Raw genomic sequence first — 13,058 nt, 5'->3', positions numbered from 1 at the left:
AACTGGGAAGGGGACCCCAAGGAAACCCTTCCCCTTTGTGAATGTTTGTTACGGCATTTTTTAAGAGCAAGCAGTGGTCCCTCGGACCACTGCCTGCTATTAAAAAAATTAAAAGAAAACATTTCATTTTTGTAACACATCCCGTTTTCCTTTAAGAAAAAAGGGCTGCTTTAAAAAAAAAGATGGCTTTATTTATAAGCAATCATGAATATGGTGGTCTGTTGTCCCCAGCAGGCTACCATCCAGTGACTTTAGCGATTCCTAGGGGGTCACAAATTGTGATCTATCTCATTATTATTAATGAGGTAGAGTGATTTGCGATCTTTAAGTTTCATACATTGTAAATTGCGATTACCTCATTTCGATTCTCAGAAATTTGCGATAAGGTATTCGCAATTTACAGTTTTGATACATGTAGCCCTTAGTCCCTCATTTTCAACAATTTGACGGTAAGCAGCGCTGCATGTCACTTCCCTGCGTTGCCCTGCATCACAAGAAAAGGGCGGGAATTCGCTGTATCTATGAGATGCGGCGCATTCCTGTCCTATTCCACTGCTCTGGCGCACAAGTGGCTGCTTAGTACCAATGCAGACACATTTGCACCATGATGCAAGGGTGTCTGGTTGTTGGCATGATTGTTTTTGGGCAGGAAGAGGCACCTCCTAGCGCAAAAACAATCAATATGCCTCCCCAGGGCAAGTGCACAGTTTTGACGCATTCTCAGATTTACCCTGTGTTGTAAATCTGGAAATGTGTCAAATACCATGGACGTCGAATGGGAGGACTCACCACAACGTTCATGGCACGCCTCCCTCATGCAGTGTAAGGCAATGCAACGACTAGCGCTGCATAGCCGTTCACCATATCTACAAGGCTCCACTGTAGCTTTTCGTAGCCTCGTAGATATGGCTAGGCACTCTGCGCTGCTGGAACATCAAAAAAAAGTGACACTCCGGTGGCGCAATGTGCCCAGCATAGTTACAAGGCCACATCAAGCCACATTGGTTTTCAATGTTTAGACAACAATATATCTGATGATGATATTTCTGTCCTTGACATTTTGACATACATCTACAAGTCCATGTCCGCTGGAGAGAAGTCACTCACAAGATTAGCTGTGCTGACAGTAATATCATGTACTCTCAAGTCAAAATTCATGCCCTCATGAACAAACCATGCACCTAATCTCTTTTGAGGTCAACTCAACAGTTTTCGGCATAAAAATGTTCTTTTCTTTAGCAAAGATAGTGGCTAGACATCCCAGAATCGAGTATGCATAGGTGCTTTGATTGAAATGTATTGCTCTTCCACCAAGCCTCCTTGATTAACTTGAGATGTAATTTTTATATGAAGAAAATATATGCCCCATCTCACCATCTGTGTAGTGTGGATGGCACATCTGCAGTTCCTTGCAGGTGCGTGCTGGGCTCTCCCGCGTACCCACCGGCCGCCTCATCTGTTCAACTTCAGTCTTCAAGGAGCCAAGCGAAGCATAGACCTCTTCCATTCCATCGGCTTGATAGTCAGATCCGTCCACCGACTCATCTTTTTGTTCTCCTTCTGACTCTCGCCTTCGTTTCCTTCGTAGTTCTAGTGGCAGTGTCTGCACAACCTCTGCTGATGGTCCCTGCACATTACAATGACATGGAAATCCACATGAAAGAAAATTCTGGCTTCTTTTTACAACCTTTAATTCATTAGGCAAGCATAATATAATGTGTATGCTGGTATCACTATAAACACGTTTCTTTATCCACTGGAACACAGCAATGAATACTGAACTAATACAGTTCCTCAAAGACTCTTGCTCTGATTCCTCACCCCCTCTCATTGTAGCTCTTCCATGAGACCATGAAAGCAGATGTTGTAGAAACATTTCCAGTGTGAAAGTTTGCACTGTTAACTAAAGATCAAATATCTAAATGTTGGTTTTAAAAACGTACTGAAGAATTGTCTGTTTTAAGGGGCTTTTCTCTCTCTTTAGTTAGTAGTTTGAGTTTGTCAATTTTTTTTCATACATTAAAATCTCAAAAGTGCAGTTCTTACCTAGTGGTCAAGCAGAAGCTTTGGGCGCTTGGCCTTTAGTATCGCCTCCTATTCCCAGTTAGCCTTCGAGTGGTCCATGCAACCAGGTCCCACTTCTTCAACACTCCAGAATCTGCTTGGACATGACTCACAGAGGAACGCCCGCTTCATGGGCCTGGCAGGGCCTCCTTCCGGGGAACCAGACCCACCAAACCAGCTTGGATAGAACCGGCGCCTAAACCATGGGACTGCCATACTCATTTATGAAGGAGGTGTAACACTAAATGATCCAAATCTTCTTTGCTGTCCCCTCAGACACAAGACCAGTCTCCATCTTTGATGCACTCCTTCCAGGCCTCTGATGCGGCAGGGCACCAGATGAACCACAAGGAGCTTCCAGTTACGACGTCCCCACCTCTTGCCAGACTGCCAGCGGACGCTGACTTATCACAGAGTCCTGCACTATGATTCATTATTTACTCTTTGTTTTAGAACACTGAGACATCCACTTTTGGAATTTGAAAAATGTGTTCTCCTGATGACCATCATTCACCTGCACCAAGGAGAAGTCCACCACTCCATTCCCATTTGCAAGCAGTTTTGTGCTTCCATTTTCTTTTTCAGGGCGACAGATGCTTCCTTGTCCCATATCATGGGCACGGACTTTGGCTGCCTTATGCGGTCGAGTGTGACACCCTCACATGTCCTAGCCACACACAAGCCTGTTTCCTCAGGTTTTATATCCGTGCGAGTTCTGTCCTGGAACGCTAATGGACGTCTATATTGCATGAAATACACTGCAGTCCTACGTTTCGTACGTCAACACCTTCCTGAGGTCCTGATGCTTCAGGAGACTCACCTTTTGGGTTATCGCGGCCCCTTTCTAGCATGTAGAGGCTATGACAGAGTCTTCCACTCAGACTTTACTCGGGGTTCCAAGGTGGACGCGATCCTACTGCGTCGCTCCTTTCCTATGACTCTCGTCCATGATATTAGAGTCCCCCGGGCCTTTTTATTACGATCACCGGTGAAGTTGAGGGGCAAACTGTTAACTTAGTATGCGCATATGCACTCCCCGCTACTCTAGATGCTTTTCTCCATGACCTGTCAAAGATCCTTCTCAATATCCCACAGGGACTGACACTAATAGGTGGTGACTTCAACCCAGTTCCTGTTCCGGATATTGACTCTATGGGTCCCCGCTCTGCATCCCGATGTACCGGCTCATGACCTCTCTGACTGGGTGACCACTCTTGGTCTCTGTGATGTGTGGAGGGTATGAAACCCCCAACAACATCAACTCACACATACCTCCGTGGCACACCATACTCATTCCCAGATAGACATTGTCTTCATGCAGGTCCTAAATTGCTGCACAGTATCACATACCCAGATCCTCCCCTAAGGTATATTGGACCATGCCCCCCTTTTTCTTTCAGTTCAGCTCCCCCAGTAATGGCCCACGTCCTATGTGGCACCTTAATGCATGATATCTTCAAGATAAACTTTATGTTCAGGCCTTTGGAACCGAGCTGCAAGCCTATGTTCAATGCAATGAAGGCCCCATCAGCTCTGATGCCACCTTCTGGGCCGCCAGCAAGGTGACAAAAAGGGGATTTGCCAAGGGGAGCTTGCTTCATCTATATCACTCAGTTAGAAGCCCGTGCCCTCGGGTTGAGGTAGTTCACTGCGAGGTCCCCCGGCAGCCGAGTCTTTTGCGTGACGAGATCCATCGCCCATCCCTAAAGGCTGCCAATAACCTCTGGTGTGCCACAATGGCCAGGGTCTATGGATAGGGGGACAAGAATGGGAAGCTACATTGGATGGCCTTTCATCCACAGGAAAACAGAATTGTACCCGAAATCACTGATGAATTCGGTAATACTCACCGTACTCCCTCGGAAATCACACAAACATTCGCTCATTATTATGACAACCTATATGTGGTGTCCCCTCAGGTGGACTCTGATTCTGCCTCCCAGTTTCTAAAAGACGTGCCTCTCCCTCGCTTGGCCCTTGTCGAGGCTCGGATACTTGATGACCCCTTCACTGCTGAAGTAGTTGAGGTGGCTATCTCTGTGGTGGCCTCTGGAAAGAGCCCTGGTCCTGACGGATTACCCACAGAGTACTTTATGACATTCTGAGATATTCTGACTCTCCAACTTCTGGTCCTTTATAATGAAGTAGCACAGAAGGGTGCCTCTGCTTTGGTGATAGACAATAGAACAATTGTGGTAATCCATAAGACATAACCCCCTCAACATCCTGTGCTGACTACTGTCCAATATCCCTCATCAATGGTGAGGTCAAGATTCTCGCCACATTTCTGGCCACCCGTCTTAAGCAGGTCCTCCATATCCTCATACACCTGGATCAATGCTGCTTCATGCGTGCCTGTAGTACGAGGCATCGTCTTTGTCACCTTCATGTGGCCGTAGCTCATCTTCTTACGTTTAGCCTGGCCTTGCTATTAATTGATTTTTAAAAAAGCATTCAATACTGTGGACTGGGGATATTTGGGACATGGGCGGAATCGGGCTGGGCTCGGACCCCACTTCTGTGGGCTCATCAGGGCATCATACTCTAATCCCACAGTGTTGGTTCAGTTTAACGGTGTACTATCTCTCAGAACGGGGCCTAGGCAGGGATGCCCCCTGTTTCCTCTCCTCTTCATACTGGTGATTGAACTATTGGTTTGCCTCCTTCGTGGTGACGCTCAGATACGCGGCTGGATGGACATGAAAACCACATAGCACTTCATGCAGATGGCATCATTTATTTGTTACCGCGCAGCCCCCTCGGTGAGTGAGCCTCACTGCCTTCATCTCCTCCATTGTTTTGGAGAGGCATCCGGGTGAATCCCTCTAAACCAGTGATTTTGCCACAGTCTCTGACCTGAGATTGTTTTGATTGGCATGATAATATCTCTATACGCAGTCTTAGGTTTAAATAACTGAGTGCCTGGGTGGCATTCCACCCTGAGCTTACCCGGTCCCTCATCCTTGGGCCTTTGACGCGGAAGGATAAAGAAGACCTTGCCAAATGGCAATCCATTGCATTGAATGTAATGGACAGTATAGCCTTATATATGATGATGATCCTGCCAAGTTTTCTTTATGTCTTTCGGAATCTCCTGATATCGATACCTCTAACCTGGTTCTGTGCTCTCCATAGGGTTGCATCCTCCTTTTTGTGACACAGATCCCGACCTCGCCTCCCCTTGCCCGTTGCCAATGTGCCCCTTATGATGGAGGCTTAGGTATGGCTAATTTATATCTCTGTTAACTTGCCTCCCAATTCCTGGTGATACAGGACTGGTTTAACAGGTGTTGGTCACACCCTACTGACAGACTGGAACTATCGCTTTTGGGGTTTCCTCAAATTGTGGCTATGCTTTAGACATCCTCGGTCCCCTGCACCACTCCCGCTGGTGCCCAGAGTGTTTTTTCTCACCTGGAGGGCTGCACTCTTCTACATTCATTGGAAATACACACTTACGCAGCAAACACCCATCTGTCACGGCACCTGGCTGCAAGAGGTGGTGGCACTATAAGGTTTTGGAAATTGGACCTCGTTGGCATCTCGCAGCTGTGTGACATATTGTGAGGTTCACACATATGGTCCTTTCAAGAACTTCAGGATACCTATGCACTCTCCTCTACACAATTCTACAAATATCTCCAATTGCGACATGCACTCCTCACTCATGTATCTCAGACCGACTCACTCCTGAGTATAGACCGTTGGAGGCCAAACTTCGTATGGGTACACTGGGCTAGAGTGGGTTCTTCACAGTCTACTGTACATTAATGCTCAACGCCTAGGTACCCTGGAACACCTTAGGTCTCGATGGGTGCGTTGGCTGTGTCACTTTGAAGATGATAATTGGCAGGACGCAATGATGGCACCTATGCCCATCACCATCTCCTCCAGGCTGCACATGATTCAGACATGCTATCTATTTTGTGCCTACCTTACCCCGACTAGGTTACACTTACACTGACTGGGTCTCCTTTCTGAACCCACCTGCACCCACTGCTCGGGGCGCTCCTGCTGAGTTTTACCATATGGTGTGGTCGTACCCCAGGATTCAGGAGTTTTGTACCGCAGTGGTGAGGGAACTGACTGAAGTCCTGAGTTGGGAAGTGGCTCTTTCACACTTGGTGCTCCACCTCGGGGTATTGGAGGGCTCTGGGGGCTCAAGGGCAGATCGATCATTCCTGGGTACAGCCCTCAATGTGGCCAAGCAGGACATCGCTACTCGCTGGAAGAACCCTGCCCCTCCCACTCTCTCACAATGGAGGCGGGGGTGGACTGTTGTGCACAACAAGAGTGACCAGTCTACGAGGACCGGGGTTGCCCCCTGAAGTATTGTAGAGTATGAGGGAAGTGGCTGGGACAATATGCCCAGGGCTGCACCTTTTGCTATGTGTGTTGATGTATTGCCTCTGATCCATGATAATGTACAACCCTAATGGCCTACACTGTGGTTAACTGCTGTAACACTTTCTACTATAATAATTGTGTGTCATGTTGTACCTCCTGTGCAAAAATTTAAAAATATCTGTTTATCAAAAAAACGATCTAAAACATTTGCCATTCAGCTACAAAGGAAGAATGGGAGGGCTTTGAAGAGGACTTTGCATGGTTTGGGTTTCCCTGTAAGCATCCCCCCACTCAAAACTTAGCCTATATTTTACGGATGTTTGACGTTACAACGCATACTTTTCAATGCATACCTTTACAATGGATTTTTTACAATGCAACATCCATTACAACGCGTTCCATTACAATGCATGCCATTACAACACATTTTTTAGAAACTACCTTTACAACGCATTCCATTACAACGCATACTACCTTTGCAACGCATACCATTACAACGCATACCATTACATTGCATGTATGGTAAGTATTGGATAGTGTAGGGGTAAACATTACTATTCTAACTCCAGGGGGTGCAACAGTAGGGTAAGTGTTGGATAGTGTAGGGGTAAAAATTACTATTCTAACTCCAGGGGGTGCAACAGTAGGGTAAGTGTTGGATAGTGTAGGGGTAGAAATTACTATTCTAACTCCCGGGGTGCAACAGTAGGGTAAGTGTTGGATAGTGTAGGGGTAAAAATTACTATTCTAACTCCAGGGGGTGCAACAGAGGGGTACTATGATAGTAGGGTAGGGTTTTAGATAGTGCAAGGGTACTATGCGGTGTGATGGTATGCGTTGTAATGGTATGCATTGTAATGACTGCGATGTAATGACATGCGTTGTAATGGTATGCGTTGTAGGGTCATGTGTTGTAATGGTTGCGTTGTAATGGCATGCGTTGTAATGGATCTTGCGTTGTAAAATTTTCGTTGTAGTGGAAGTGCGTTGTAAAAGTTGCGTTGTGAAGGTTGTTTCCCAAATTTTACTATATTCTGAAAAAGCCTGGGACTGACCCAATGGACCTGAATTACAGTTTTTAGTGTCTACACATCATGGTGTGACATCTTTCAAGAGTTCAAAATATATAAGCAGTTTTTCAACATGGGTAACACACTTAAGTGAGAGCAGCATTTGAATCCTGCTGATTGTTTCATTGGTCTGGACGATCTCCAGAAATATAACTTTTGTCACACTAGAAGGCAGAAAACGCCACTCTCCATGTCTACACTACCACATCTAAAGAGTTTGGTGTCCATGTACATTTTACAGACTAACTGAGGGCATTGGAATGAGCTTTTCCACCTCTGCCAGTGATCAGCTCAACATTACATATGGTCAACAAGTCAGCTGAGACTAATATTGCTGCTGTTTGGCCAAAAAAAGACTTGTCCCCTGTTTGTTACATCATAACCCCCAATGACTCCATCTATGGATAGTTGCAAATACTTGTTGTTCCGTAAATTGGACGTTCTTTAGTGTTTGGTGCTTGTGCAACAATCCTGTTGCTCAATCATGCCATGAGGAAGCATGTGCTCTATAGAAGTCTTGCTTCTACACTGAATGTCAACAAACATCACCAGAACATGAATCTTTCATTAAGGTTCCAGTCATTCATGATTCTGTTGAAAGTCTAAAAAGCCTATCACTTCCGAATTTGTGGCTGCCCCAGTTTGGAAAGTAAACATGGCGAATGATGGCCAAACTATTTTGAAAGAATTTGTTTTAGAGGGCTTGAATTATGTTATCATAATCTAATTCCTTTTCACATTCTACTCTGGAAAAGAAGCTAAAACAGCACTTTAGGGAAATGTTTACTTGCCTGTAAACGACTAATCTGAGGATTGTCAGCACCTCTTTTAGGTATTACAGTATATAGCCTCTTGTGGGAAGAAGAATAAACTATCGTCACAACATTTGTCAGAAATTGGTATCTCTGCAAACATCCTCCTTGACTGGACTTTCTCATCCACCTCTCTGATGAGCACTGTCAAACAGTCTTCTAAATGTATGAATCCGTAGAGAAGTAAAATGTATATGTCTAGAGCCTGATTAACCAGCATGGGTATAATCCCAAGGTTCAGCACTTTGTGGTTCTGGAAATGTACAAGGACAAATTCCTGAGATTTAATAAATATTTTTCTTTATAGTTAGGTCAGTTTATTTTTAAGCATAGAAAAATGTTATTTGATGGAAGTATTAAAGAATAGAAAGGTTTTCATGGTTCCAGCCTTGCAGAAATTAATTGTTATGAGTGCGTAGATTTTTGGAAGACAACCTCACTGGAGACCATTGTTACAGATAATAAGTTTTCCTTCTCTTTCCAAGAATAGACATATCTTGTTGAGATGTAAGCTTGCCCTTTAATGTGATTCCTGTTGCCTGGCTCAATTAAACTGAATAAATGTGTGTTGGTCATTTTCAAAAGCAGCAGCTCAACAGGTTCACAAACTGAGCCTCCCGGATGTCCAAATGTATATATTTTTTGTGTGATAGGGGGCATTTAAAGGCAATTGAAAGATGGCAACGTGAAATTATGTGAGCTAAAGATGTCCCAGAAATGTGTTGATTACAACACTTTCCACTTTAGTAAAAATGGATGGGAAAAAAAACGAATGAGGGCACCGATCTAAAATCAATAAATAAGGAATCATGAAAGGTAGGTCCTTATTGTGTGCTTCCACGATATTGTTCTGTGTGTCCTGACTAAAAATCGCAAAATAATATGGTGGTCATTGCATCTTATTTCTAAATCCCACAAAAAATGGTGGTTAATCCAAACAGCGGACAAATTAGAAAGCAAAATGGTGATGAATGATATCACAGTGCAATTCGCAAAACAAAATTGTGATTAATATGTAAATCTTGCAAATAAAATTTGAACGGATGTGAGTAATTGACTGCGTCAGATGGAAGAGAGATTCATGCAACTTACCGGAGGACCTGGGGGGCCAACAGGGCCAGGGTCCCCTCGAGTTCCAATTGCACCCTGCCATAAATAAGAAAACAAGGTCAGTTCATAGTCAAAGGAAAACACACCTGTAACTCAGGGTCTAATTTATATCTTGTCGGCATGTCTACTACATAGCAATGGCAACAAAGATCCACCCGTTGGATTTTGATAGTTTTAATCACGGAGGAGACTACTCCGTATCCGCTGTGATTAAACCCCTTCGACGGCCGTCAGAGGCAGATATCTAATTCTGCCCACCTAATTTAGATGGGCAGATTTAGAAGTGAGTTTTCACAGCCTTCATCACCTAAAAAACCTTAGTGATAAGGAGCAGTGAAAACTATAAAATGCTCCCCTCGCCATGGAAGAGGAGGACATATTGCTTTTTTTTCAAAAAGAGAATCCCACATCAGGATTTTCTTTTTGAAAAGAAAAAAGAAAACAGTTTGGTGCAGGGCTTCATCATTCTGTCAACAGCATTGACAGGAACTGCTGCAACGAGGATTTCTGCAATACTTTAGAAATGATCGCCAGATTGGTGATCATTTCTAAATTTGGCAGATGACATCTCCGTCAGGGTGATGGAGTAATTTACTCCATCTCCCTGATGAGGAAAGGGGCCGCCTGCCACCGCCTAATTAGGCCCTTAATATTCACTTTAAGCACCATTTACATGCAATACAAATATGTTCAAAGCACTATGTGCTGTGTAGAGTTGTACTAATATACTTATGAGGAACTTTGCAAGATGACTGCCATTAACAAATCTTGGTTAACACTTTACAATGTGTTTTATTATCAGGGGTATTCCAATGAGATTATACAAAGCCCATGACTACTGCTTATACATTACAGTGTAATAGATACTGACCAGTTGTAGTACACTGACAGGTGCATACATATTTCACTAACTACATGTAAAAACAATAAAAATGGCTCTGAAAGGCAGGCCAGTACTGTTTTTTTCACATAAGGAGACTCACCGTTGATCCTTTTGATCCTTTCTGTCCCAGCGGCCCCTAGTAAAAACAATAAGAAGTCAAAGAATGAGTGACACAAAAATCTTTTTGCACAAGATGTCTTAAATTTGCTACTGCTGTGATAGGTCAGCCTCTCTTCTCATTATTGTAAGAACAGGATTCGTGCAGCACTCACAATCAGAAAGATTTGTTTTCAAAAACTTCTTCCTATTAGAAGTAGGATATCTGATGTCTGATGTGTTTTGGGTGTGCTTGTTTCAAATAGAGTCCACATGATTGACCAAATAATGGTAACCAGGATTAGTTGGTAACAGGGCCCAGGCTGATAGCATTTTAGGGTTTTAAGGCTCCAAAGTCTTCTTTTTCACAAGCTTCGGGGTAATGGTGGGCTCATGGAAACAAGGCTCATAGTCTGAGCTACGTAAGTCTTTACCTTACACTCCCCATTCTTTCCCCTTTTCCCAACCACACACTGTGTCTTCTCACCCCCAACCTATTTTTACATAATGTTTTATGTAGAGTTTGTTTCACTGATTCTACATTGCATTGGGTAACCAATGTCACTTAACCAATTCAGTGAATCATAGAGAATAAGAAATTGACTTTTCTAAAGCATGTTGTCTTTTATCTGAACAAGAACTTATTTAAACCCCCCAGGTTGTGACTGTGGGCTGGCCTACAGGCTTTAGTGACCCATCAGCCTTTTACTCTAGACTCTGCCATCTGGTTGTGCTCTGGGTAAGCGGGAGCAGACTGTGGCACAAATCTATCATGGGAAAGCTCCTTGTCTGCTAAACTTTGGAGAAAGAAGCTCTGTGAGGCCTTATTGAATGGTGCTGTAATTAAGGCTTACGGTTTCCCATTTTTACTGATTTTTACAGATAAATACAGAGAGAAAACAATGTTTTGTCTGTCTGTATTTATTTTTAAAAGCAGAAAAATACTGAAAATGGTTCTTCTTGTGAGAGACTCTCCATGCTATCTTTCATGAATTCCAGGCAACAGCTATGCAGATAGACAGCATGGAGAGTTAAAAAACAGGATGAGATTTCCTTAAATACAGGCATATGTTAACATATATTTGTAGTATAACACTAATAAGTGCCTGTAGGTGTATTCTTTTGTTATACATGACTGCATTATTTGCTAAAATGTGAGAGGCATCCATGTATGAGTTCACGTCCATAAGCTAAATAAATGTGTAAATATACTAATGTACAGCTCCATTTATTCTCAAAACACAAAATAAATTTGGATAAATACCAATAAGATGGCCAAAAAAGAAATATGAATAAATACAGATGAAAATGTTCTTAAACAAATACCATAAAACCGGGAGCCCTAGTTGCAATATACATATACAGGTGTACTTTACTAATTTCACTGTTATAGACAAATATTTCAACATATTTTATTATGGTGTCCTCAGGTCACAAAATTGAAGATTCATACTCTGGTATTGATGACACCGCTCATGAATTATGAGGACGACGTTGGTGGTGCAACAGCAAGTGTGCTGCAGTCAGATTCACAGTGAGAGTACTGCACTGCTAGTCATGCTGATTGTGGAGCAGTGAGAATGCTCCAGTGGTAGATGAGCTGACTGTGTAACAGTGGGAGTGTTCCAGTGTGAGATATAACGCCTTTAATAGGGAACACAATTGAGCATTTGATAACCTGAGCCCACAGAGTGGCAGTGAGGGTGAACAAGGATTGGCTATTTACAGTGGCAGTGTAACATTGAAAGCGCGCATTCATAGATATGTGTGCAACATTGAAAGTACTATATCTGTAACACTGAGCAAGTGCTAGTGTTTGGTACTCTGACTGTTAGTTGTTGACAATGCTCATGTGTTCCAGCTGTAGACTGGTAATGTTCTTGTGCCAGATACACTGATTGTGCAACAGATCGCGACTTTGTAACAGCGAGAGTATTCCAATGTAGAATATACTGACTTTTTAACAATAAGAGTGCTCCAGTGTTAAGCATTCTGACTGTAAAATGTAGCAAGTATATCAGTGTTACATATACTAACCATGAGAGTGTCATCTGACTGTTTAACAATGAGGGCACACAAGGCTCAAACCTTCTGACTGTCCAATGTAAAGACTACACCAGTATTGGATATACTAACTTGAGAGTGCTGAGAGTTCTTGATACAGCTGCTGACCAACAATGACAGTGCTCCAGTGTTAGACATTCTGACTGTGCAATGTGGAGAGTACAGTAGTATTAGACATACTGACATTGAGTGTACCAAGTCTTAATGTTGATGAACTGAGTTTGTAGCATTGAGAGTGGCCCGAGGTTACTGATAGTGTAACAGTGATACAGTGCGGTACCAGCTGACTGTAGCACTGAGTTCGGTTTACATTTTGGACACCCTTAAGCCCAGATTGAATAATATTTTGCATCAGGTTTGAGCCACTTTGTTAACACAGACCCAACAGAAAATCAATTTTTGTGTTTAAAAAACCAATGCAAATGTCGATTTGCATTGATTTGTCAAAGAAAAAAGGAGCACTGCCTTGCACTAGTTTCCGTCAGAAACGCCTTCCATGGGTGTGGCCCTGACGTTCCCTTGCCCCCACCCATAGATTTTGATGCACACCCATATCACAAAGAAATGGAGACAGATTTGTGCCAAAATTATGTGCCTGTCTGAGGCTGTTGT

At 43.3% G+C, this 13,058-nt stretch overlaps 1 protein-coding gene across 1 annotated transcript in view; it reads right to left on the bottom strand.

Moving 5' to 3' along the window:
* Nucleotides 1–13,058, bottom strand: part of LOC147748151 (uncharacterized) — a 648,568-nt gene that overhangs the window by 23,381 nt on the left and 612,129 nt on the right. The window contains exons 61-63 of the mRNA XM_086959041.1: nt 10,387–10,422; nt 9,386–9,439; nt 1,375–1,627 (exon numbers count right to left, since the gene is read on the bottom strand). Of these exons, the coding sequence (XP_086815167.1) occupies nt 1,375–1,627; nt 9,386–9,439; nt 10,387–10,422 (343 nt within the window). The remainder of the gene's footprint in view (nt 1–1,374; nt 1,628–9,385; nt 9,440–10,386; nt 10,423–13,058) is intronic.

This window comes from Lissotriton vulgaris, chromosome 1_1 (genome assembly GCF_964263255.1).
Source record: "Lissotriton vulgaris chromosome 1_1, aLisVul1.2, whole genome shotgun sequence".
In the NCBI taxonomy this organism is placed as follows: domain Eukaryota; kingdom Metazoa; phylum Chordata; class Amphibia; order Caudata; family Salamandridae; genus Lissotriton; species Lissotriton vulgaris.
Note: the sequence above shows the minus strand (reverse complement) of the source record. Positions and strands in the feature narration are given on the sequence as shown.